This window comes from Cynocephalus volans, chromosome 10 (assembly GCF_027409185.1).
Source record: "Cynocephalus volans isolate mCynVol1 chromosome 10, mCynVol1.pri, whole genome shotgun sequence".
In the NCBI taxonomy this organism is placed as follows: Eukaryota; Metazoa; Chordata; class Mammalia; order Dermoptera; family Cynocephalidae; genus Cynocephalus; species Cynocephalus volans.
In genome coordinates, this window is record NC_084469.1 from 28,072,015 (window position 1) to 28,099,198 (window position 27,184).

The 27,184-nt window shown below is 47.4% G+C and overlaps 2 protein-coding genes and 1 non-coding gene across 3 annotated transcripts in view; 2 read left to right on the forward strand and 1 right to left on the reverse strand.

Annotated features, from left to right (window-relative positions):
• NXN (nucleoredoxin) overlaps positions 1–12,915 on the forward strand; it is a 141,131-nt gene extending 128,216 nt beyond the window's left edge. The window contains exons 6-8 of the mRNA XM_063112255.1: positions 6,142–6,321; positions 8,010–8,134; positions 11,325–12,915. Coding sequence (XP_062968325.1) covers positions 6,142–6,321; positions 8,010–8,134; positions 11,325–11,507 — 488 coding nt within the window. The 3' untranslated portion in view covers positions 11,508–12,915. The remainder of the gene's footprint in view (positions 1–6,141; positions 6,322–8,009; positions 8,135–11,324) is intronic.
• Positions 12,916–16,205: 3,290 nt separating this feature from the next.
• On the forward strand, positions 16,206–16,361 carry LOC134389857 (small Cajal body-specific RNA 11). The gene has a single exon (XR_010024814.1). It is a non-coding gene; the product is annotated as a small Cajal body-specific RNA 11 (non-coding RNA).
• A 3,102-nt stretch (positions 16,362–19,463) lies between these two features.
• On the reverse strand, positions 19,464–27,126 carry MRM3 (mitochondrial rRNA methyltransferase 3). The gene is made up of 4 exons (XM_063111078.1): positions 26,812–27,126; positions 26,322–26,566; positions 22,780–22,947; positions 19,464–20,452 (listed from the first exon to the last, which is right to left on the reverse strand). The coding sequence occupies exons 1-4, from the start codon at positions 27,123–27,125 to the stop codon at positions 19,908–19,910; spliced, it is 1,272 nt and encodes a 423-aa protein (XP_062967148.1). The 5' UTR covers position 27,126; the 3' UTR covers positions 19,464–19,907.
• Positions 27,127–27,184: the final 58 nt, after the last annotated feature.

The window sequence follows — 27,184 nt, forward strand, 5'->3', positions numbered from 1 at the left end:
AGGGGACGCGGGAGGACAGCCCCGGGAGCAGGGCGGGCGCTACAGCCTGCTGGCTGGAGGCCGTGGTGTGGGGGCTCTTTGCTCCCCCAGCCTCTAGTTGTCTTCTCTTTCTCTTTCCTTCTTGTTCTGTCTTCTCCTGCTTTCTACTCCCCTTCCCTTTTCCCTTTCTTCCCCTTCTGTTTCCCTCCTTTCTCTTCTCTTTCCCTTCCTTTGCCCTCTTTGTTGCCTGGTTCAGAAAATGGATTTGAGGCAGAATCTGTTTCTATAAAAACGAAACATTTGGATTTTGTATTTTTCAGTCAGTATAGCACAAGCAGCCAATTCTGGTGTTTTTTGTAGACAAATCTCAGTATTTGAAGGGCTGGCACAGGCTGTCTGGAGCTGGCCCCATCGGCCTGGGGAGAGCTGGGGCCTGCCTCGGGACCTACTGGGCTGCTTTGGGGTTCTGTTTTGAGTGGTTTGACTTTGAGAACATAAAAAAGAGAGAAGCAGGAAAGGACAGAGAATAATGTAATAAACACCCACGCAGCCGCCACCCAGAATTGACATTTTGCTCAGGTATTTAAAATATAAACAAAAAGTCACAGGCGGTTCCCTTGCTCTGCTGCCCTGCCCCGCCCTCCTTCTCCCCTTTCCCTGGCGGCGGCACCACCATACCTGTAATGTGGATCTTTGTAATCTGTTTCACCTTTTTACTGCATATATATAAATCCATGAATCATATATAGTACTGTTCGGTGTGTCTTTTGGAAGCGTACTTAAGATGCTGACATGCTGTAGTATCATTTTGTAACTTTTCTCACTTAACATGTTTTCAGGTTTCAAGATTTATCCCTGTTGATATTTACACCTAGTTCATGTATTTTCAGTGCCAACAAGTGTGTTTCCTTGTATGAGTGTACTACAGTTTATTTAGCGCTCCACTGTTTATAAATGGTTGGTTGTTTCTAGATTTTCTATATGACAAGAGCAGCACCATAAATGTCTTTGTGCCTGTCTCCTGACACAGGCGCCTGTCTGAGCAGCTTTTGGACCTGCTGGCCAAGTTCAAGTAGGCCCAGATCCATCCCTTTGACCTCCCTTGAATTTCTCTGAGCTTCACCACTCAAACCAGCTGCCTTGTTCCTTTCCTTCGCTTTCTAAGCAAGGGAAGGTTTGTGGGGAGCCAGGAAGAGGAAAAGAGGGATAAATGGAATTGGCAGTTGATTTGGTCAAAGCGTTGGTTTGCGTTTATATTTCCCTCCTCACCCCTTCAGTGCTGATTTTCATCTTAACACATTTATTACGACACCGTTAGAAACCCAAACACACACACACACACACACACACACACACACACACACACACACACACACACACACACACACACACACACACACACACACACACACACACACATCTCGTCTCGACCACATCCCTGCCTCACTAGCACAACTGTTTTCACTTTGCTGAGTCCCTTTTGGTGTCTGTCCACATGCATACATCTTATACATTGTTGTAATGTACACATAGCACTGAGCACTCCGTATTTTTTACTTAACAATGGATTGCACACATTTTCCACGTTGCTACGCTCTTCATGATCACATAATAGTTTGCCCTGCCAATGTGCCCTAATCTGCTCTTCCTGTCCGGGGATCTGCTTTTCCTCCTATTTCTCCTCTCAACTCCCAGAAATCTTTGGGAAATTATCCCAGCCTGCTCAGATCTTGTTGCCATCCAGGTGAAGAGAAAGCTGGGTTACAACCCTGTCCTGCTCCTCCTTCCTCCTGGATGACTTGACCTTCTTTGCTCCAGCCCCCTCCCCCACACCCTTCCACCTCCTTCAAAACTTCCCATTTCCTTGGCAGTAAGTAGAAAAGCCACCAAACTAAACCACCGGACAGTCTCGGTACACACGGACTTAAGATTGTTTTAAATACTCACAGATAGATTCCCCCCAGGAGGAAACAAGTTGGAGCCGGCTTCTTAGGCATTGTTCTTTTTTCTGTACATCTTGAGGGAGATGAGTGAGGAAAAATGAGTGAGGAAAGGGATTCTTAGGTACTGCTGGGGTCCAGTCCAGCTCCCCAGGTCAGGGGACTGGGGGTTGAGCCTTCTCTAGGAACATAGGGTATATGTTCTAAGCTCAAAAGTTAAGCTTGGGATGGAGTAAGTCAAACGGCCCCAACCCCACACTTGGCAGACATGACACTAGTACTGGCACTCTCACTGTGTTATTTTTCTGTTGCTTTAGCTAACTTCTTCCAGCCCAGCATGGAGCTTTCTGTTGATCTCACAAGAGCAAGGTACCAGTCTTCTGTACCTCTGCCTTCTCATGAGCCAAATAGCCAACTTACAGATGATTAAAAAAACCCAAAAAACACATTTATAATAATAGCTGATACTTATGGAGCACTCACTACATACCAGGTACTCTGCTAAAAACTTATACTTACACTTATATCTTGTTTATTTCTCACAACAGCCAAATAAGGTAGGAAACTATCATTATGCCCATTGGCAGCTGTGGAAATGAGGCTCAAAGAAGTTAAGTGACTTGCCTGGCTTTCCCGAGCATTCCTCAACTGCACCACCCTGCCGTCCACCCTGGGAAGGGAAAAGTTCAAGCAAAGCAACAATGAGCTGCAACTTTTTCATTCCCTGCAAGAAGCCCCTTACTGGTGTGGAAGTTATTTTGTATAAAGGCATTGATTAGAAATTTGCCATTCCCTTTAAGTCTCCCATTAGAAGCTTCACCCTGTTTTCTCTTTAGAAGTCTCTACTTTGCAGAACCTGCTTCAGGGAAGAGGGCAGCAGGGAATGCATGATGGTGGGTTTGGGGGGAAAGCTACTGTAGTCTCAGCCTCCTCCCCCACAGCCTGAGGAAGGAGGAGAAGTGGGGGATGGGGGTGCAGAAAGTTGCAGATACAGGGGCTTTTCCTTGCCCTGGTTAAGAGACTCCCCGAACCAGGTGCTGGGAGAGCTCCCGACAGTCAGTGGCCTGGTAGGAAGGGCAGGAGCTTTTACAACAGGCAGACCAGGACTCCTCTCCAGCGTGACCACTGACTGGCTGGGTTACCGTGGGAGGCAACCTGACACCTGTTAAGGCGAGGATGATGGTACTTGTTGCTTTGCCTCCCATGGATTTGTCACCTCTTTTTCCCTGGGTGACGGAGCCACCGAAGATTACTCAAAGCCCATCTCTTAGCAGTGAGAAGCCCCAGAAAGGGGTTAATCTCCCAGAACCCTCAAGAGCAAGGCATTCCTTCCATTTGGGAAATTAACCACAAAGTGGGGTTCTCTTTCTGCATTTATTCTCCAGACCAGGAAGTTACAGGAAGAGAACATAGGTGGGGTTTTTGCTAAGTACTGTGTAACAAGTTTAACAATAGAAGCTGGTAACATGCAATTAAGTCAATCCACTAACAAAAGCTTGATTTTAGCAAACATTCTCTTCTTACAGCAATTTCCCAGTATCTTTACACATCAATCAGTAACCTGTCTGTCTTTGAGCCAGCAACCTTGCTGTGTTACAATTCTTTATCTTATAACTGAGACTATATATCCTGGGGAAAATTTCCTGTCCTTTACAAGGTCAATATTTGAAACTGCAAGGCTTTGGAAAACCAGGCCCTGTGAAGTACACTTGCTTTATGCATACTCTACAGTACTTCCTGCTGCCACCTGTTAGGAGCATTCAGTGAGGTAGCATCTGTGCCATGCCTGGCACAAGGCTGATACACCCTGGAGGTGAGTTGCCTTTTTCGTGCCCTCTGACTCATCATTGGAGGAAAGCACATTCTTAGGACTCTAGGGCCAACTGACCCAAGATCAGCTGATGGGGAGGGGCCTGGCACAGGGGAGGCAGATGCTCTTCCCCTGTCCACTTGCTGAAAATGGTGGCTTCTCTGGGTCCACACCTGACTGTGTTTATTTTACCAGGTTGGTTTCTGTTTATGCACAGTCACATGGCCGACACTGTCCTCTCCCTGTGTGCCTTGTTGTCTTGGGCTCTTAGACATGCGTTTTAATGCTTAGAGCAACAAATACAAGAGGGGACTTTGCCTTTCTTTCTTTTTTTTTTTGCAGAGCTGTGAGGAAGGGGTAGGGAGGGCCAGGCCCAGAGGAGCTGTTCCTCAGTGGGATTAGCTGGGAACTCCTCAGCAGCTAGCTGGGGGCTCATGCCCTTGGCCTACTGTCCTGGTCCCCACAGGCATGGACTCAAAAGAAACTGCAACCATGTAACAAAGAAGGCCCCTTAGAGTATTCCCTCAGAGAGACTGAGGCACTGAACCAGGAAGTGGGCTGCTTTGCCTTCAGATTTTACTTCTCTTCCTTTCTCTGTCCTCTGTTCGTGCTTGTCCTCCATAGCCCAACTCTGCATCCCAAGCCAGGCTACAAACAGGCCTGCTTCTGTGTCTAATCATAGCAGTGGGCAGGCTCTGGTTTACCCCAACATTCATAATTGCCCAATTTCAGAAACACCAACTCTGATTAAAAAAACTATGCCAGTAGGGCTGGCTGGTTAGCTCAGTTGGTTAGAGAATGGTGCTGATAACACGTGTTTCCATCCCTGTAAGGCTAGCCACCAAACACACACACACAAAACAACAAAAGAGAACTATATGCCAATGCATTTTGCAACCAGGGCTTGGTGATGCGGAGGCGCTCTTGTGCAGCTGGCTGGCCCTGGGGTGATCCTCAAGGATGGAGACACAACTGATGTGGGCCCCAGGCCTCTGGGGGATAAAACGCAGGTGCTAGGATGAGGCTGGAAGGGCCCTGTCTCTTGTGCTCTGACACACAGCTTCTTGGGAGTCCTTTCCAGCACTGAGCACATCCTGAAAGGCCCCAGGCGCAGCGGCTGCGTGTGTTTGTGTGTGATGTGGCAGGAATGGTCGTCCTCGGGAGCCCATTTCTCTCTTGACCGGTTCCCTCACACATCCAGCCACTTCCTCTAATAGGTGTGAACATAATGGATTTGTTTATTCCTTTTGAAGACAGGCCCACCACTGCATGCCTGCTGTGCTGGCTGCCGCGGCAGGTGACAAAAAACACCAGGGCCATATTTCTGGTCCCTCAGTGTCCCCCCCCATGGAGAAGTAAAATGTCAGTAGAGCAAATTACTGACCGAATACTTTGGAATATATAAATATTAAATTGCCCTGGCTTTCATACAAAATTCAAGCTCTGGTCAGCTCTGGGAGGAGCGGCGTCTGGATAGCATGTGGGGGAGGAGACTGGCCACCAGTGAAGAGACAAGTGCCCCCAAAGGGCAGGATGAAGGCTGACTCTGTGGGCTATGGTTGCTGGGGTAGCCCTGGCTGGAGAAGAAGCAGTGAGAGTGGGTCGCAAAGATCCGGGAGGTCGAAAACCCAAATGTGACTGTAACCTAGGATGGGTTTTCTCTGACTTTTCATTTAAGGCTTTATAGCTGGGCCTGCATGTGTTTGCAGGCAAGCATTGTGTTGCATTCTTACCCCAGCCCAGACCTCCAGTGTACCACTCCCGCTGGGACTGTCCCCCTCAGAGCCTCCCCAGGCAGCTGCTGGGCTCACTGGCAGCCGCAGTCCTCCTCCTCCAGTCCTGCGTCCTCCTCCTCCAGTCCTGCGGCTGCAGCCCCGCCCAGACTCCTCCCCTGCACTGGGCCCCTGCGCTCACTGTGGCGGGCCCTCCATGCCTGTGTGAGAACTCCCATCCTGACTGCTTTGTGCTGGTGTGTGTAGGAGTGTCTACGTCTGTGTTTTTATACCACCTCAGTTCAATTTTAGACCCCCTACACATGGGGGAGTGTCTCCTGCGTCTTTGGGTTCTCTTTAAGATGCCACCATCGAATGACTGCCAAGACCCTGTGCTAAGCTCTTTAAATGCATTACCTTATTGATCTTTACATAGTGGGGTAAGGTACAACTACAGCACACTCGACATGTTGCAGCTGAGGATACTGAGGCCCAGACAGGCCAAGTGACTTGCTCAGGTTTACATGGAGAGGTTATGTGCAGACCCGAGGGAGTTCTGTAGCTCTTCACTCCAGGTGGGGATTCTTTGCTGGGAGAATGTCCTTTGTCATCCTGCTCACCATGGGTGGGACCAGCCCCTCCTGCCAGGCAGGGCCTGCCTCTCCCAGACTGGTGGCCAAGCGAGCTCTCTCTCTTGCAGGCATCCCCACGCTCATCGTGCTGGACCCTCAGGGGGAGGTGATCACGCGGCAGGGGCGGGTGGAGGTGCTCAACGACGAGGACTGCAGGGAGTTCCCGTGGCACCCCAAGCCCGTGCTAGAGCTCTCCGATTCCAATGCCGTGCAGCTCAACGAGGGCCCCTGCCTCGTCCTTTTTGTAGGTATGAAACTCAGTTGGGCCCCAGTGGGGGGATGGGACAGGCTGGTCCTCACTTGGGAGATGCCTGTCCCTGCTTCTTTCTGTCACTAACAGTGCTGAACCTGGGCCTTTGTCTCTTACCAGCATCCTTGCTTTTGACCCCAATGATTTATTCATGGCTCCCCCCCACCCCCACCCCCCGTGGGAGATATTCTGGGAGTTGCTGCTATGCTTTCCTTCCTAGCTGCTCCCCGGCTGCCAGCTGGGCAGAATAGGTCAGGCCCAGAGGATGCCTTCAGCGCCTGCCCCCCAGCCCCATGAACAGACCCATTGTTGGAAAGAGGTGGAGCTGCACGCACAGCAGCTGCAGAGGGCTGGGCCCCCTTGGGCCAAGACTCACACCGAGCTGCTTCTGCTGATCCTCTGAGCAGTTTGGTGCTCAGTGGGTGATTGTGCTCAGGCTGGGCAGGAGGACACAGGAGCATCTACTCTAGGATCCCTGCAGCCCAGTGGGATAACCCTGGTTCCTTTTGCAAACTGAGCAACTGCTGGCCAAGGGACACCTGGCCCTCTGCCTTGGGACCTGTTGTTCTTGTCAAACTCAAAAGTATTGTATAGGATCATGGCTAAGATGCTGCCATACCTGCTTTTCTGAGGGTCTAGGGAGTATGTGCGGCATCCTACCCCCATTTTCTGGAGGTCTGGTTTGGGGGCCCTGGGAAAAGAGCCAGTATGCAGACCCAAGGGAATTCTTAAGCAAACTGACTTGCAGGCTGATTCTGCCCTTGTGGGAGGAAGGCCTCTGGGGAGAGGTAGCCTTGGGGACTCATTCACCTTAGGGCTTTCCTGCCTGCTTCAGGCACACACAAACCCACATCCTGGGGCTGGCTAGGAAACAATTCTGAATGGAGGGACAATGAGGGAACCTCACGGCCATCTACAGATGTGGAAGCAGCATCACAAAGCAAATTAGATGTGGATCCAGAGTGTGTCTTGTCGAGTCTCTGCACACTGTGGGCCTCTTGGGTGGCATTTCTGAGTGAAATCCTCTGCTGAAGGCTGCTCTCCCTTCCCCTGCTTTTGCCACTTGGGGATGTTGCTCTTGCTTTCGGTGACAGGTTTTAGCAGGAGTGAGCCCTGGGAGCCTGGTGTGTGGCTGCTCCTACACTGCTGTTCACTCAAGGCAAGAGAGATGCCTAAAGGGAGGTTGGGGAGCCTGGTCATGTGTTCCCCATGCAGCCCGCGTACCCCCTCCCAGGTGAGCCTGGGAGTGATACACCCATCACCATCAAAGCCACTGACCGGTCATAGTCCTCACCCTCTCACGCAACTTCTTCTGCCATTTTCACTAGGAAGTCAGAGGTCTGAGGTCTGGGGTCATGGACTCTCATTCTGTGATTGAAAGAAAAATGACCAGGGACTGAGGTCCTGGCTTGGGGAAGCTCGGCTTCTGGAATGGGTTTGTTCCTGGTGAGCCTGGTGCAGGAGAGCAGCACGAGCGTGCTTTGCTGCTCGTGACGTGTGTGCACACTGTGCTGACAATCTCGTGCACAGTGTAGGAAGTGGGGCCTATGTCCGAGGGGAAGTTCTTTTTCCATTCAGGGACTGCTCGGATGGGCGTTTCTGCAGCTCAGGCCCGCTCAGTGGTGCCACTCCCTGTCTGACATGCCAGTGTTTCTTCTTGTCTTTTTCTCTCTTCCCCCATCGCAGATTCTGAGGATGATGGAGAATCCGAGGCAGCCAAGCAGCTGATTCAGCCAATAGCTGAGAAAATCATTGCCAAGTACAAAGCCAAAGAGGAGGAGGCACCGCTTCTATTCTTTGTGGCTGGGGAGGTGAGTATGGAGGGAGGGCTTGCCCCTCCCCCTCAGGCTGGCTCAGCTGGAGACTCTTAGGACATGAATGATACTGGCCTTGGGGATCTATGAAGGGGTCCCGGGGGTCTGGGTTGACCGTGCTTTTGGGAGAGCCCACAGATAAATGTGGCAAGAAAAGGCTTGTCACTAGCCATGGAAAACCGTTTCACACCCCTGCTGCTTCCTCTTCCCTTGCTCACTCAGCAGCCTCAGGACAGGAGGAAGCCCTCCCAGGGCTGTTTCCCACCCAAGCCGCTGCGGAGAACAGCAGCCAAAACATGGGATCCACACTTCCTCCCTTGGTGCTGGGTCAGAACCAGGCCCCTGATGCTTGGCCAATTGTGGGCTTGGTTATTCCCTCTGCGCCAGCCTGCAAAGTGGGCTTATCCCATTTTATCCCAGCTAGCCAGGGACAGTGCCAAGGTTGGAAATTGCTGCCATTCCCCATCTCTTTTACCTCAAGCTGTCCCCTGAATGGCTCCAGATGGGCTGGTCCAAGCAGGGGACTCTTCACAGGGTGAGAAGGTGGGGCCCTTCAGTGGTGCCCCCTCCAGCAGGTGCCTGGCTGCTCTGAGGTGTGGGACCCTGCGTCCTGCACACATGGGTGTCTGTGCAAGACGGCAGCACAGGTGCAGATGCTCCCCCATGCCCCACCCCAAGCTTTCCTCTGTGCATGCTCTGCTGCCTCCCCACCCCAGCCAGGCCCCAGCATAAGCCTGTTATCCACAGACCCTTTTGGAAGCCACTCCTGCCCTCGGTGCACCCTCTGTACCTCTAGTTGGTCAGAGCCCCGTGCTCATTTCACACTGTGTCTGGATCCCAGGAGGGGTACGGAGAAGACAGGTGGAGGGGCATCAGACACCCTGAGCCACCCGTTAATCACCTCCTCAATAGCCGCCCCGGCTCCACTCTGCTGGGCCCCTCACAGGCAGCTCCAAGAGCCCTGCCTGCCGTGGTGGAGAGGAACAAAGAGGGTTCCCAGGCCCTGCCGCGGGCCCGCACACAAAGCATGGGGGAGGCCACTCTGAGTGTCCTGAGCTCTAACCCTGCAGAATGGCTCTGCGAGAAAAGACTAGTGCATGGCAGCAAGGGCTGAGCACGCTGGGCAGGGGCTTTCCACCTGCGGCCGAGAAGGACCATTTACAGGTTTCTTCGCACCAGGCACTGAGCCGGGCACCTCACTTGCCATTCTCCTTTGCTCCTCATCTCTCTGGCTGGGAACAAAGTCACTGACCTGTTTCACAGAGGACAGTGAGGCTCAGGGAGGGCTGTGCATGCTAGAGGCTCACACACCCCTCACGTCAGGCCCATGTGTTGGCAGCCATTGTTTAGTCCACTTTACAGGGGATGAGACCTTCGCTGGGAGAGGGGACTACAGTGAGGGCAGAGTGACTCCAGAAGCAGTGCTCTTCTTCCTTCTGTCCATGTGGTCTGCCATATGGACTCACTTAGGCCTAGAGGGCCAAGGACAGGTGGGGCAGGAGGAAGGCTCCCTGGACCAGAAAGCTGGACAGAGGGGCCTGTGTCATTCACTGCTTCTGTTCCACACCTGGCTGCCTGTTTTTCCTGTACTCCCACCTAGGCTCCTGGCTTTGGTGGCTTTCTTGGTCCAGTTCTCTGTCCTTATGCTCAGAACATGGAAGAGGGGTGGGCACAGGAAGCTGGAACATCAGGCATTGACTGAGCCCAGTACTCCGGCCCAAGGCAAAGGGGGACCCCTTTTTTCTGTCTTGATCCTGTCCTCTGTGGTAGGCAGAAGTTATCCTTTTTGAAGCTGTAATAGATATTAAAATTCATCCCGTCGTTTGCTCAGAGGGAGCTGGGAATGGAGGCAGTGGAGCACTTGGCTTGTCTGGACCTCCTAATGGGAATTAGATGCACGGTATTTGTCCAGGTGTCTCCCCTCTGTTTATCATGAAGATTTTTTATTAACCCATATGAGTGCCTGAATAGTGTGAAGAGTGCCAAAGATGTTAAATCACCCAGCACAGCTGGGAAGTACATGCTGTGTGTGTGTGTGTTGGGGGGGGGAGACCAACACTAACTTCCTAAAGTTTTGCCTTTGGAGAAAGGAATATTTTGACTCAGAAACCAATGAGCTGTAAATTTCATGCCTCCTGCTCACCACTATTTAAGGCCAGGAATACCCCAAGCCCTTTCTCTGCAGGGCAACTCAGGCTTTCTTTTTCATTCAGTTTATAATATTGTGCATTTTACAGTGAAACAACCTCAGGATGGGAATGTAGAGTCCATTATCTGTTGTCTAGCAAACGGGAGTCAACGGTGTGAAAGGTAATCTCAAATGGTTGCTCCCAGACAACCCTTTCTCCTTGTCTTTGGATTTCTGTGTTTGCATCTATATTTGAATAAAGCTATATCTGATATTAGGGAAATTCACAGCTGCTGGCAATGTATGATAAAGTGCCAGCTTCCTTCTCAAATAAATACACAAACCAGCATAAACTTCCATGGTGCTTAAGTGGCCCTGTCTTCTGAACCGGCCGCCGTGCAACTCCAGTCCTCCCTGAAACCACAGGGGTTGGGAGGTGGGGAGCAGTGAGCTAGCTGTTTCTTTTTATTTTTTTATTTTTTTTTTTATTTTTATTTTTTTATTATTATTTTTATTTATTTATTTTTTTTTTTCCGTGACCGGTGCTCAGCCAGGGAGTGCACCGCTCATCCTTATATAGGATCTGAACCTGCGGCGGCGGGAGCGTCGCCGCACTGCTAGCGCAGCACGCTACCGAGTGCGCCACGGGCTCAGCCCATAGCTGTTTCTTTTTAAAAACATTCCAGGGTTGAAGTCCAGATTGGCCTCAGATAATCCACAGTGGGGCTGCAAGCAATTGAGAGTCGATTGCAAAAATAAGCAAAAGACATCACATTTTTAAAAAGCAGAGGACATATTAAAGTTCCTTTCATGCTAAGAAAGAGATGACTTGCCTGGTGGTTTGGAGGAATTGAGAGAATTTTACAAAGCAGGCTTCCCCTCCCCAAGGCAGGGCACAGTCTCCTGCTCCCTTCTCTAAGAGCCAGCTCTCCCTGAGGGGAGCCTGCTCTTCAGAATGATGGACTGGCCTCTCTTCCATGCCATCTGGGGAGACTGGGCCCAGGGGACTCTCTGCCTCTTTAACTCTTACTGGTTTTCTCTTCCTTCTGGCGACTTCAGGATGACATGACTGACTCCCTGCGAGATTACACCAACCTGCCTGAGGCTGCCCCTTTGCTCACCATTCTGGACATGTCAGCCCGGGCCAAGTACGTGATGGATGTGGAGGAGATCACCCCTGCCATTGTGGAGGCCTTTGTGAATGACTTCCTAGCAGAAAAGCTCAAACCAGAGCCCATCTAGTGGGGCTCTGGCCTCATGAGACGTTATTTAAGACTGTCTTCTCCTCCTCCTCCCCTTCCTTCCCTCTGCCCTTGGACTTTTCCAGCGTGTCCTGAATCACACAACCCAAGTGTCCAACCTCTCTGTGGTGCCTTGTTTCTACATTAACTCCTCAGCCAGCACCCTAGGGTGCGTATCGTCTCAGCAGCAGAAGAACCCACCATCTGTGAAGACTCTGCTTGGGATTCACGGGGATAGCAGAATCCAGCCAGAACTGGGACCGCGTCACTCCCAGAGTCCCTAGCTCTTGGTGAAGGATCTGCCCGAGGGTTTTTCTGCAGAGTAAGCATGAAGGAACAGTGGATTGGGGCTCTGGCTGTGACTCTGGTGTCAGCACACACAGAGCCCAAGACAGCCACAGGAGAACTGCTCGGTGACACACGTACCTGCAGGTGGAGCAGAGAAAGGGCCGCGGGCCTCCTTAGGCATCAGCTCAGAACTGTTGGTGAGGACATCCTTTTCTAAATGACTTAAGTCTTTCTTGGTCTGGGGGAAAAACAGCAGGCTGTCAGTGGGTTCTTGGGCAGGAGATCTCCAATTCTAAAAGGAAGTTTGTGGGGTTTTTTGGGTGAGAAAAATAAGTAGCTTAAGTAACGATTTATGTAGTAATTGCTTACTTTTATTGAGCTCCTATCTAGTGATAAGAGCTTCTCATTCCTTCCTTATATCTCTTTATTCTTTAATCTTGACCTTCCCCAAGTTTCTCCCTGCTCATACAAACAGCTCCTACTCTCTTGGATTTTTGTTAATGAATTCTTCCCCCTTGGACATCTTCCCAAGAAACTTGGCCCTGAGTTCTTAGAGGAGCACAGCTTAGCACAGACCTCTGTCTCAGCCCAGCTCTGTGTCTGAGGCCACTGGACCTCTCCGAAGGTGCCTGCACCCACCTTCAGTTACCCCTGTCATTGCCTTCTCTTTCCAGAGCAGAACTAAAAAGAGACCAGAAACTCCCAGAAGCCTAGCTTTTTCCTAAGAACCTGCAGAAGGAGCTGTGCCCTAGGGCAAGAGTGAGGACAGAGGAGCGGGTCAACTATCAGTAGGCCTTGGGTGCCCACGTAGCTTGGCCTCTTATTTGGGCTGAACTGACCACAAAAAGGGAAACAACAACTGTGTTCTTAGGATTTGGGATAGAGGGCTTTGGCTAGGGATTTGCCTATCTCAGTTAGGTGTCAGGGTCTTTAAACAATCCCAGGCCTTACCCTTGGCTCCACTCAGCACTCTGCCAACGAAAATCATTTATTTGGAAAATCCAGCCTCCGCAGTAAGCTGTTGACACTGTTGTTCTTTACTGAATTGGATTGTTGATTTGTAGTTCAGAGGTACAAAATTAGTTGGTAATTAGACTGTTATTTGATGTTGTCAGCTTGAAATGCAATCACCTAGTAAGAAATAAAGCAGGCATCTCTGGACATTTACCAACCACTTGGTCTTTCCTGTCCTTAATAACAAAAATCTTTTTTGTTTGTGGTGCTGGGCTCTAGTAGGGGGTAGGCAGTGGAGGGTAAGACAGAGAACCTCTTGACTTTTATTGGATACTTGGTAGCCATCTACCAGCATTTTCAAGAACCTTGACCTCACAGGGTTATCTGTCAAATCTTGGTTGCCAGAAGCCAGGAAGCTCCTTTGGATTAGAGTGCCAGGGGCAGATCCCTTCCGGAGCTCTGGCCACCATCTCTCCTGGTTTGAGTTGGCCCTTGATGGAGGGTGAATCCCCAGATTACATACAATGGTGTAGACATTCTTGCTCATTCCTTCCCTACAGGGGAACCAAATACTCTGAAACCTGAGAATGCTGGTTGGGGAAACAAGGAATCACACCGGGGTCTCTCTGTGAAGAATGGGGCAAGAGGTAGGGACCTCAAACCTAGCTCTATCCCTGGGCTAGGGGCTTCTCTAGGAACTGTGCCAGTATCTCCCTCTGGGGGTGAGGGTACAAGATGAGGTCAACCTCCCTTGGAAGATGGGCAGGATATCTGTCCATGCCTGTCATGATTGCCTTGGAGGAAAGGTGGTCTTTCTTAGCAGCTACTTATCTTTGAGGACAGAAGGAACAAAGTCCAGCGAGGAGTTGTCGTTAAGTTGTTGCAACAGAAAAACTAGGTCATCTGTGACACTTTGGTGACCCGTACTGACTCTTCTGAACTACTAGCCACTAATGTCAACTGGATTCTTGACACCAGAATTCCCCATTTAGAATGAATATGTAGGTTATTTAAGATCAGTGAGGAAGGCTTACTAAAAAGGTTTAGTCTGAAGTAGTGGCTACTTTGGGGGGAAACATTAGGGAAGAATCACTTCACAAGTGCCAGCAAGAAATCCCTTTCTCGATAGTGCAAGAGATCTTAAAGGTTGTTGATGCAGACGAAGTGGGTGGCATGATAATTCCCACCAAGCAGCTCCAAAATACCTTAGAATTCCTGTTGCTAATTGGAAGCAGGTTAAAAACCGGCTGTGGCATATTCAAGGGCTTCCGCCAGTCGCAAGGGAAACCATGCCCTGCAGGTTGAGGCAGGAAGGTGGCTGTAAAAATGCCACCCTGGGGCTCCCAGATTTGTGTTCACAATGATTTCCAGATCCCATTATTACAACAGAGATGAGATTTGTTATACTTGTCTCCCAACATTAAGGATCTGTTTAGGAAAAAGGTATGTGCTTGGGATTGGTATATACAGTGGGCAGGTGAACACTACCTTCTTTTCCAGGAGTGAGGTAGCTTCCTGCTATTGCTTTTCCCCCCAGGTGTGTCCTTGAAATCAATGGCTGTCATTTTTCCCAGCACAGGGAGCCAGTGCTGCTTTTTTGGCACCAGCCAAGCTTCAAGTGTTAATTTTCAGCCAGACTGTTTTTTCCTGTTGCCTAATTAAAGACACTAAAAAGCTGTTCTCCCCTCCTGCTGCCTCGTTCTAGGGCAGCAAATTCAACTCAGCAATGGTATAGACCTAGCAGGGGAAGGCCCAAGAACAGATCGGAGGGACTTAATATGGTGTTGCTCCATTTCGCTGAGGGAGAAAACCACGGATGCGTGCGAGGCTGCACATGTAGAAATCCTGCACAATTGGAATCGCAGCCCTGGGAGGGACCTGAGCTCATATCTGGTGCCACCCTCTCCAGTCATGCAGGAGGGTTACTCTCTGCATTCACACCGCCACTTCCCCGGCCAGCCTGGGCAGGCCCACCCTTGCCTGTTAGGACCAGAATGCCACAGTAGTATAGACCCTGTAGCAGCCACACGCAGGGGACTGCAGAGGTTCACGAGTGCCCCCTACAGCTTCTCTCTGGGGAATGCCTTGGGAACCAAGGACTGACCTGGGGGTCCTGAGCTCAAGAGGATCTTTCAAGTTTGCCCTGAAGCGGTTGTTTTAAAGTGAGCACCTTACCTACACCCCTCACTGCCATACCAACAGGGACAAAGCACACCCGGCTGCTTAAGGGAAATTTCTTTGGGGACAAATAGCTGTTGTCTATTAGCCTTATCATTAGTGCTTATGGTCTGTGGACATATGTGAAAGGTTAAATAATTTCCAGGAAACAAAAGGCTGGACGTAGGAAAATTTTATATCCTGCTTTATGGCTGGGATTTCTCATTCTACCGAAATACATGACATGTGTGTTCTAGGTATGCCTATTATATGTGAAAGCACAAAGGTAAGTATGCTTACTATCATTTTTCAAGGCATAAACGTGTCTTACCCTCTTGGTGTTTTGGAATATTTCCCAAGCCAGGAAATGTGTTAGTAGGTTTAGGTGAAACTTGTTCAGAGGGACTGTTGGATTTCCATTAAATAATGTGCCGACTCATGAAAGCATCTGTCCCCAGGCCTGTAGGCCAATGGTGCAAGCCCAGAGTAGGCAGAGATAGCCTCAGGTCTGGATTCCTGGATGCTCATGCCTTACACAAGTCACCCACACATGCTATAGAACTAGGATGTAGTAGGAAACACGATCTTAGGCTCCAGGGCCAAAAAAGTCAATTTCCTTTGGACATCAGAGGACATGGTAGTCCCAACCACTCAAGAGGCACTCTGCAGCCTTGCAGTCAGTATTGTCCCCCCTTCCCATCTCAGAGGTGCCAAGAGAGTCTGAGAGGCCAGACATTGCTGAAGCCATCTGCTCCTCCTCCCCAACCTTTGTTAATCTCTTACATTATGAGGAAGCAGCAGCTTTGGTAATGAATGGCCCATCCCAACTTTGAGGCTTCATCTGAAAAAATAGCTTTTTCCTACAAAAGCAATTGGAAATCCTGATATTGGGAGTGTAGTAAGAACAGAACTGATCTCACCCCCAGCATATTCAGATTTTCAGTCATACCTGGCTGCTGAGCATCAGCAATGCTTCCTGAGGATTCCTGAAGACTTGGCTGCTAGCTGTTATTTCAGCAGCTCAAATTTAACATGATTCCATAGTTCAGAGCAATAAATGGTCATCCATTGTGGAGCTTCTAGCTTATTACATTTGTGCATTCAATGATGAAAATAGAGGAAGTAAAGTCTTCGAGTTTGAGAGTGGCAATAGGGTTGGCCAGTTAGCTTACCTGTGAGAGTGTGTTGCTGATAACACCAAGGTCAAGGGTTTGGAACCCTGTACTGGCCAGCCACAAAAAAGGAGAAAATAGTGGCAACGAGCACCTGATCTCATCTGATCTCAAAAGCTAAGCACGGTCGGTCCTGTTTAGTATTTGGATGGGAGACCACCTAGGAATACTGGGCACTGTGCGCTAAAAAAAAAAAAAAAGGTGGCAACATGACAGGACAATTTTTCAGTTTAGGAGGGCCGTCCTAAGAATAGGGCTGGCTCTTAAAGGCATAAGAGGACAATTTAAGATGAAAGAGTGCCAACGTGAGTGTTTTTTTTTTTTTTTTTTTTGGTGGGGGCATCAGCTGGCCAGTATGGGGATCCAAACCCTTGACCTTGTATTATCAACACCACGCCCTAACCAACTGAGTTAACTGGCCAGCCCTGTGTTTTCTTAAAAAAAAAAAATATATATATATATTAATAATAGTGATGAGCTGGCAGGTTAGCTCTGTTGGTTAAAACACAGCCTTCTAACACCAAGGTCAAGAGTTAAGATCTCCCTACTGGCCAGCCACCCCCTCCCCAAAAATGTGAGCCCAAGTCAGGTCTCCCAAGTTCCCCCTGAGGGGAGAAGTGGCTTGTCCAAAAAAGGAGCAAGCCCTAGGCCCTGCAGCACAGCTGATTTCAGCATTAGCCAGAGAACCTTGGATGGAGTGCTGTTTCTGGGGTCTTTGTGTGTGGCAGAATGGCAAAGTGGAGCTAAATGCAGTCCAGCTTGGATGGAGGTGACATCTGGTGTTGCTGTTAACCCTGGGGCAAGTAGTAGAAGGTCCCAGGTGAACTCACCATTCCCATTCCGTAAAGTTCTGTTTATCTTCTGAGCCTGAATGGCCAGGATTCTGTGGCTGGGAAGAGAATGGTTTCAGTTCTCCCGGCCCTGCAGCAGACTGAAGGACATGCAGTGGCCTCCCAGAGTGAGTTACAGGCATATTGGGACACTGGCATTTGCCCAGAGCTGCTCTCCAAGAGGCTCTATTAAAAGGGAAAAGTGCTAGCTTTTCCTGCTAAGGTCATGTCCCATTTCTGTCCACTTCCTCCTTAGTTTTTGTTCCACCATCTTTCTGTACTTCAGATTCTTACTTCTGCTGAGATTATGTAGGACAAGCTGGATGGGTCTCCAACTTTAACACCTCTGACCACAAATGGCTTGCAAAATGCTGTCTGGTGGAGGGAGACTTGACTCCATCCTTCCCTCTTCCCCATTTTCCACAACTTAAATCCAGGAAACACCCCAACCCCTCCCTTTAGCATTGGGAGTGGTTTTTGAGGCGTGGCCCGCCACCTTGTGGCAGAGATCACTACTACAGTTATGCCTCAACACAAAGGCACGGGGGAGGCTGGCCAATATCCTGACAATGTTTTTCTTTCAGCCAAGAAATGTGTTTTTCTTGTCATATATTGCTCAGGTTTTTTTTTTTTTTTTTTTTTTTCCTGTTTACTGGGGAAATCGTGACAGAACAAACTGGCCTCAAACTTGAGAAGAATTCAAGATAGTGATTTTCTACTATCACTCAGCAAAAAAATTCACCACCACTTGCTCCCCTGTAGTCATCTTAAAAAGACAATGTGTCTCCCTCTGCTCCTCACCCCTCCCCTCAAGGGTCTAAATTATACCCATGAATATACAAAAAGAGCTCACAAAGCATTGTATATAAACTACTGACTATAAAGTGAATGAGATGTAAAATTATTTTCCCTCCTACACCCAAGATGATAAAATGGCTTTGGAATCATTTGCCAGTGTTCTGCATTGCTTTTCTAAACAAGGATAAGGTATATGGTTTGTGCTTTCATTGATTTTTATTTTGTAACACAACACAGCAGGAACATAACCCCAGAACACAAATTACAGGAGACTGGTTTCAGAAAGACATGAGCTTCCTTTTAGTGACTTGTTTCTTTAGCACTGTTCCAACGTGTTGAAGGAGACCAAATGTCAGCAGACTCAGGTGGTACGAATTCTCCAGCAACAGGCATCACAGTCATCTTTAATTCTTATGAAGTCTGCCGATACGCTCCAGCCTTTGTGGGCAAACGGTTTGGGCTCTTCTACTTTCTAAAAGTAGAAGACTGGGGATCAAGGGTCTCAACAACAGTCTGTGGGCCATGTGCATCAAACATGTGTGGGGCCCTGGGCAGGCCCAGAGCAGAGGACAACCAGAGTAGCAGTTCAGGCTGACTGCTGCTGACACAGCCAACCAAAGAGCACTGTTACTGCAAACACCCCTCCCCTCAAACATGCCAAAGCAATCCCACCCTGCTACTTGGGATATGAATCATGCTTGACTATTTGGTTCTCCTGAGAGGAAGTTTTCCTGGGGAGCTGGGGGAGCAAAGGGGGAGGAATGAAGGAGGGTTGTCCATGGTTTCTCTTGGGCATACTAGCAACTAACTTGATCTTCCGGGAGTGAGCAGCTGAAGGGCTCCCGAGGAATCCAGACCATTACAGGAACCACTGTACAGAGGGATGTGTGGTAAAACCACACCACTGGTGTCTTCCTCAACTTCAACCCTATCCTTCATGGTTGCAAAAACAGTGGTTGAAATGAGTCCTATCTCCAGCCCACCCACCCCCTTCCCACAGTTACTTACAAATACAATAATTACCATCTGCATTTGCCCTCATATTCCTGCCTGTGCCCTGGCTGGCACCTGGTAAGTAAGGATCCAGCTTGCCCTGGTCCCCTGGGAGTTTGACAGAAGAACAGCAGGGTATTGCTGCAGTGTTGTGGGCCCAAGAGCCCTAAGCTCTCATCCTCAGCGCCCTCACCTCACAGAAGCCCTCTGTTCACATAACATCCGGGAATGCTGGCATTTTCCTAAACAGTTCTGTTCCTGTATGCTGGGGAAGTAGGGGGACGTTAAATGTAAATATGTACATTGTTACATTGAACCAAAAGTGTTACATAAAGCAGGACTAACAGCAGGAGCTAATAAAAAGGGTGAAGCTTTCCTGACAGATGTTGCATTAAGCTGAAGATTTTATAACTCGGTTATAAAAAAGTTTGTAACTTTTCTTCCTTCCTTTTTGCATAAACTTAAAAAGATATCTGCACAGATGCTAAGATGCTGATGAATTAAGCTGTTTCTACCAATCACCAGAAAGGGGGAAAAATATTGTTCTGCATAAACAGTGGCTATTTAAGTTAAGGCCTGAACAAACAATCCTAGATTGATATATCCATGCCTAAAGAACAGCTAGCCACCGACTGCCATGACCTGTACCCTGAGCTTCCTGAGTTATCAATCTCCTATCAGTGTCCTTGTGACTAGGCCAAAGATGAAAAGACAGGCATTGAGACCCACTGACCTACTTAAAAACTCTTTACTGTAATCTGCTGGTTTTATACTTCATAGGAGTTTATTTTCCATTGACCAATGATCAGACATGAGTGATTTAGCCATGACCTATAAACAGTGTTCAGTGACTGCCAAACCACCAGCTGGTGAAAGGAATTCTTCCCTGCCCAAGATGATGCTTGCAGGAACTTTCTGGGCACAAAATGCTCCTCAGCAAGATAATTTTTTAAAAACATACATATAGAGCCTATTTGTCACCAGGGGGGGAAAAACTCTAACCTCAGAATCAGTGGAGAGAGGAAATCTTAGGAAATTCATGGAAATTATTTTTCTAATATCCATATTGGATGGCATCATGCCCACCTCTTGCCTCTTGAATTTGGCCTGGGAAGCCACAGTCTGACTCTGCCAGCCTCCTAACAGTGTGTCAGGGGTAGGAGGTCCTGGAGACATCCTCAAACCGAGAACTAATTTCCATGTCCCCCCTCAGTGGTAACTCCTGTCCCTGCTCAAGTGTTCCGCCCTCACCCGCAGTTGTCTTTTCCCTTCGAAAAGCAAGATGCTTGCAGCCATGGCTGAGTTTAGGCTGTCCACACCAGGCACGACAGGGATCAGCAGCCTCTTGCCCCCAGTGCTCTCGGCCAACTGCAGGGATTCCAGGCTCACACCGTGGGTCTCCCCACCTATCACCACAGCTGCTGGTTCCTCTGTCCAGTCCAAGTCATAACTCTGGACCTCAACATCAGGGAGCCAGCCTTTACTGGCTCCAGTTTCTAGATCCTCCTCCGCCACCTCATCATCATACTTGTGAATCTTTAGGAATCGTCGATCACATACCCCGCCATGGTCACTGGCTTTATTAGACATCTGGGCCTGGGCATAAAGGCCACAGTTGTCAGCCACGTGTACTCGGGTGTCAGGGGGCAGGTAATTGGGCACTGCCTCCCATTCCAGATTGTTGATAATGGGCACCTGGAAATGTGCACCCATACCTGCCCGTAGCACCTTGGGCTCCCAGGCATCCACACAGCCTAGAAAATAAAAGATAGGAGAAAAACAAAATTTCACAAACCTTCCCAGACCAGGGAACTGCAGAGTAAATCAGATTAACACTATATCAGGAGATAAAGAAGTTCTATTATAGCCTTCTTGATAGCTGGGAGCTTCTGCCTCCCCAGTTATGGCAGTGTCCAGCAAAGGGACTGTAGGATTAATTCCTGCTAGTGCTAAAACAGATATGATTCATCCCTCCAACATTTTCCATACACATGTGCCAGACATTGTACAGGAGATGCAAAGGTAATTAAAAGTCCCCAACCTCAAGGAACTCATAGTATGGTGGGTGGTGGCATAGGGATGATATTTAAACAGGTGATAGCTGATGTAAAAGAAGCATGAAAGGGTAATAGAAAACCCTTGTACACAGCAGGGCTATCAGGAAAAACATCTAATAGATGACACTGAGTTGGTTCTTGAAGGATAAGAGAATCTCATCAGAGAAAGGCCCAGGCAGAAGAAAAGTGCGAGAAGGGGGAGAGTGCCACGGTCTAAGAACTGCCAGTAAGGTGAGCAGGCTAATTCATGGGTGGAGGTGTGGTGGGGGGAGATAGCAGGCAGGTAGGGGCCAGTTTCACAGAGGCTGGGTATGCTAAGCCGAGGAGTTTTCAATTTTATCAGAAGGCAATATAATGTCATTGAAGGATTTTAAGCAAAGCAGTGACAGAATCTGATTTATGTTTTAGAGTCCCATTTGGCTCCAACGTTTAATCTGGATTGTAGCAGGGAAGACACCAGAGATGTGGGAATTAGGCAGAAGGCAATTGCAGCAATCCAGGGAGAAACAAGAGCCTGAACCCAGGCAATAGCCTCATCACTCACACACAAACCCCTTCTCTCACACTGCAGTGGTCACATGCTAAGCCCAACCATTCCTATGCTCTGGCTGAATGGCAGGCAATTGGCTTCTCCAGCGTCTACTACTCACCACAGGCAGGCTGGAAGAGATGACATGACCAGGGCCCTCACCATGACTGCTTCACATAGCTACTCCTCTCCCTAACTTGTTAGCACAAGTCTCCTCATGAGAAGTAATTTTAAAAGTTTACTTGTCAAACTTCAGGATAGATTAACTAGGCAAACCAGATTTTAAAAAGGAGAATGAGACTAACACACAGAGAATGTAACACTACCCACACATGTCCCCAACCATGGGCTTCCCCACTCACTGCAGAGAACCAGAGATGGGATCTGGGCTATATGCCAAGAGGTGAGGGAAAGGACCAGAAGATGGATCCAGATTTGTGAGAGGAACTGTTTAGTCTGACCCCTCTACCTGGTGAGGAGTAAGAGAAAAGGTGAGGCTTCTCCCCTCATCTTCATGTCCTTGTCATTGGGCATCACACCAAGTATACCTTACTCCTTCTTTCCCTACCTCTTATCTGCCAGCCCCAGTATCAATATGAAAACCACACAGCTTGAATTATTGATACATTTCCAAAACCACACCTGCTATTGGAGCACTCAACAATGAGGTGAGTAAGCAGGGTACTGATAAGGGAACCCCAGCCCCTAGCTCTCACACCAGCAGAGAAATGTACTCCAAACAAGGTGTGACTGGAGGAGGTGAAAGCAGAAATCAGACAAGTCTCAGCAATGGGTGCCACTATTAGTTTACATTAATGGTAGCTTGGGTGTTCCTGATGAATGACACTCTCCTTTCCCTCCACCAATGTGTAATAGGCATTTTAGGTATGTCCCAACTCTTAGGCAGGTCTGTTTAGAACCCAGTCTATTAATCTCCATTTCTGATGAGAAGAGACAGAGATGTAATGCGGCTAATTTGTGTGTAGAGTATGTGACCCATCCTGAGGCTAAAGGAAATGTAACACGACTGCATAATCACACTGTACCAACATTATTTCTTCCATAGGATCCAGAATTCAAGAGTTAGGAAGATCTCAAATACCCAACAATTTGAGAACTCAAGGCCATTGAATAAAGGACCTGAAACCGTGTGTTAAAATTGGCATCTACTTCTCTTCCCTGATTGATTTAAAATTCTTTCTCTAATAACCTAGCAGGTTTCAAAATAATTTTAAAAGATAATAAACAATTATTGAATTACTTATTGTGTGACAGGCACAATGTGAAGTATTTTATGTGTATCGTCTCATATAACCCTCAAAATAACCCTAAGAGGTAAATTGTTATTATTCTCACTTTACAGATGAGGACACTGACACTTGCTCATGAACATACAGCTAGGAAGGGGCAGATCCAAGATTTGAGCCCACATATGCCCAAAGCCCTAGCTCACTTAAATATGGCCAACCAATTCACCTAGTACAGGTGTTCTTACCTTTGGTCAGTAATACTTTGCTGCAGCCTGCCCCGGCAGCAGATCTCAGAATTGTCCCCAGGTTCCCAGGGTCACGGAGATTGTCACAAATCAACAATAAGGGCAGTGTATGGTGAAGCTGAGTCTTTGGATATGTCATCTTACCATGGTCAGGTTTGGCAAAAATCCCTGAGAAAATGAAACAGGAGGTTCACTTGTCTCATATGGACACAAGGAGTAATTTGACTTTTCATTTACTTATCATTCCGTATATATTCTTTATAGGGAACACATGAATACATTCTCATTGAAAAAATTCAAACATGAAATTCTACCAGTGCCGCTCTCTTCCCCACCCCTACTGTTTTTAATCTTGGCATATATCCTTTCAGAACTTGTTCCTTGTATCTACTTACATATATGTACATCTACCCATAAAAAATGTCATACTCTATGAATTACTCTGTAATGTACTTATTTTACTCCATAATATAACGTCTTCAAGAATTTACCATGTCAATACCTTTGGAGCTACCTTGATTCTTTTTAATTACTACATGTTATTTTGTAATGCAAATATACCACAGTTCATTTAACTCTTACCCTGACTGACAGTTAAATTATTGTTATTATTTCTTTATTTTTTGGTGGCTGGTCCTTATGGGGATCTGAACCCATGACCTTAGTGTTATAAGGCTGTGCTCTAACCAACTGAGCTAACTGGCCAGCCCCGGACAGTTAAATTATTTTAAAGTTTCCCCATTACAAACAATGCTGCAGTGAATATCCCTGTATGACTCTATGCATATGTCTGAAAATTTTTCTAAGATAAACACTTTTAAGTGAAATGGACAAATGGTATGTGTGAACTCTTAATGTTAACAAATGATGTCAAACTGCCCTCCTCAAAGGCTATTCCAGTTTATTCACATCAAGAACACATAAATGTGTCCCAGCTCAAACTCTTGTCAACGGAGACTATATTCATTTGTTTCAATTTTTGCCACTTTGATGGGAAAAATGGCATTTCATTATTTTAACTTGCATTTTCCCTTATAAGGGAGGCTGAATATCTTTTCAGCTTAACTGACCATTTGTGATCCCCTTCAGTTAGTTGCTTCATTCATTTATGTTTCCTCTTCCCTGAACTGTCTTGTTGCTATAACCTTTGCTCATTTTCCCTCTGGGAAATACATTCCCAAAATACATTCCTAGATTCCCTAAATACATTCCCTAAACACATTTTCCTGGGAGTACAAATGGGTTTGGGGGTACCTGAAAAAATGATAACCCTGAGTGGCCTCCTTAGTGAAAAATTCTCTCCTTATTTAATAACTTCTAGATTCTACTCTCCAGCTCCCAAAGTTTTATGAAAAGTATTTAGGAAAAAGGGGAAAATCTGAAAAAAGGCTAATTACAATACTAAAATAAAAGTGACTATTTAGAGTATATGAAGTTTCTATGGTGTAGATGAAGTTATTCTCATGGATGCACCATATATCCACAAGTGTCTTTTTGATTTATTTTATCTATTTATTTATTTAGGCAGCTGGCCAGTACAGCAATCTGAACCCTTGACCTTGGTGTTTCAAGGTTGTGCTGCAACCAACTGAGTTAACCAGCTAGCCCTCCTTTTGAATTATAGTGTTTACCAGAAGAGGTGATGATGATGATAACTAACATTTTTTTTTAGGTGAGGCACTGTTCTGAGTTCTTTATATATACTAACATCAAATAAAGACTCAATTTCTTTTGTGGCATGCTCCCAAGGATTATAGTTTTCAAAATCTTACTAGCATTTTCTCGTATACAATTGCTGCAATAAATAGGCTACTGTCTGAAGTTAGGAAATGAATGAATAGGGGCTGGCCCGTAGCTCACTTGGGAGAGTGCAGTGCTGATAACACCAAGGCCGTGGGTTCTGATCCCTATATATAGGGATGGCTGGTTAGCTCACTTGGGAGAGCGTGGTGCTGACAACACCAAGTCAAGGGTTAAGATCCCCTTACCGGTCATCTTTAAAAAAAAAAAAAAAAAAAAAAAATGAATGAAATAGTACTTGTACTGAAACATAACACAATGAAAAATATAGGATTCTTTCCAAAAGACAATGCAGATAAAAAGCTTAACCCACCAAAAGTGACAATGGAATGGTATCAGGCATCTGTGTGCTGTAAAGATCCTGGACTTAAGATGGCCACAAGACTTTTCAGTGGGGCAAGAGACCTGAGACGTCCTTTAACTTCGACTTGAAGTCTGTGGTGATGAGAACCCACTACTCTAGAGGCCCCACTTACATTACTGGGTTTTAGAGAGTGCCTAAAGTTTGACAGGTAGTGTTAGTTCTAATCTATTTCTCCCTTTACCCCACTCTCAAATCTAAAATATAACATCATAAGGATAGGCTGAATAATATTTATTTTTAAAAGCCATGAAATGATGAAAAGTCATAATGATGAAGGACAGTACAGAAGTCCAAGATGGACTGGCCACTGTTAGCACACATGCCCAAAGTGACAAGCATGGTAAGAAAGAATGACACGTTCACTGAAGCATGTAGTAGGGATTAGAGAGGTAGCAGGGTACTTCAAAAAGTTTGTGGATAAATGGAATTAAAAGACAATACAAATTTTTTCATAAACTTTTTAAAGACCCCTCATGTAGCTAACAAGAGTATGGTTACTTAGCATGAGTAACTCCAAGTACTTTAGTACTCCAAGTCCCCATCTTAGGGTCTAAGAGCTCTGAATGTAGGGGCATAGACCCTTGTGACTTGGTAGGTTACAGAGACAAGAGATGGTCCCCCAGAATCTCCTCTCCCAACTAACAGCTGCACAGTTCAAGGATAAAATATGAGCCCACTATAGGGAATACACATGCACAACTGGCGTGAGAGGCCCTGGCCTAGATGTTAGAACCTTGAAGATAACTCCCCCTCCTCCAACTGTCTTTTACTATCCAAGAGAAACCTCTATGTTTATTTCCATTCAGTTATCAGATCTTAAATATAACTCCAATGTCAAAAAGGTATAAAGAATTTATCCTCCCTTATTTAGGCAAAAGACTTTTTATGTGCTAATAGACATCACGGTTACATAAAACCTTACGTTAGATTCAACCAAATGAAGAAATAGACTCCAAGAAGACAAGGTGTTTTTGTTCATTGGGCTAAACAGGATGATAAATTACAGCTTACATCTCACTCCTTAAACCTGCTTCTGGAACAAGGGGGTTAATGATACCTGGTTAATAAAGGGCTAAATTTTTTAGTAAACATTTCCTTAATATTTTTAGTCTGACATGGAAGGTTGAAGAAGTGACCTAAGAATAGCAGTGGTTCTTCCTAGAGACTATATACAAATGATGGCAAAACTTGGCTTCAGTTTCCACTGAAAATACTACAAGATGCATAGGTTTGAGAACTACATTTTTCTGAGTGACTTAAGAAAAGGTTAGGGGGTAACATTTTGAATTTGGTTTAAATAAAATCAGTTGCCCTAAGACGAGTATGAACAAGTAATCCTAGGTCTCTACACTTAGTGACACACATTGTAACCACTGACCCATTATTCCTTGTGGCGTTACTAGGTCGGACCAATCCTTGATATCCTCAAATTTCACCTTAATGAGGCTGACACCTTTCAGCTTATCGACTGGCAGCTCTTTTATGTATTCCAGACGGCTAAAGAAAAAAACTTTTGGCACAGCTCCAGCCTTGAGGGCGTCTGCAATCAGCCTGCGACCTTCCAGCAGGATCTTCCCTTGCTTTTCCCGAAATGGCCTGGACTTAACGATTGTCATTACACTACTGTAGGTAGAAACAAAAAAACGGGTAATTACCAATATCCTTGTTACTGAGACACACCTATTTCTAACAGACTTAAGGAGACTCGCAAAGATAGAAATAAACAAATTCCAAAGAAGACACTTATCCTGCCCTCCTGCATAAAAAAATTAGCGTCAGAAGTCTTCCAACAGGCGGAGGAGGTTAAGGTCCCGCTGTGAGGCGGGAATGGAAAAGGGAACACTCGACAAGCCTCAGGAACACATCACCTCAGCCTCCTGTCCCCGGAAAAAGCCTTATCGTAGCGAAGCCCTGACTCTTCCCAGGTGACGGGAGTTTTGGATGGGGACATCTGAGGCGGCTGTTTCTGTCGCGGCTCGTGGGGAGTGGCCTCAGACACCGCCTTGCGGGGCTGCTTCCCAGGAGCGCGCTTCCGTTCCACCATCTGTCCAGATGGAAACACCACTTTCAAGGGGCTCCGCCGCAGCGCCCGGACCCAGCGCCGCACGTCGAGGCCCCAGATTTGGACCACCGGCAGCAATGGTCGCACGGCGCCTCGCACAGATTTTACCAGCGCCGCCATCTTCCCGGCGCCAGGGGTTACGTCACGAAAGCGCGCCGGCGACTACTAGTGACGTCAGC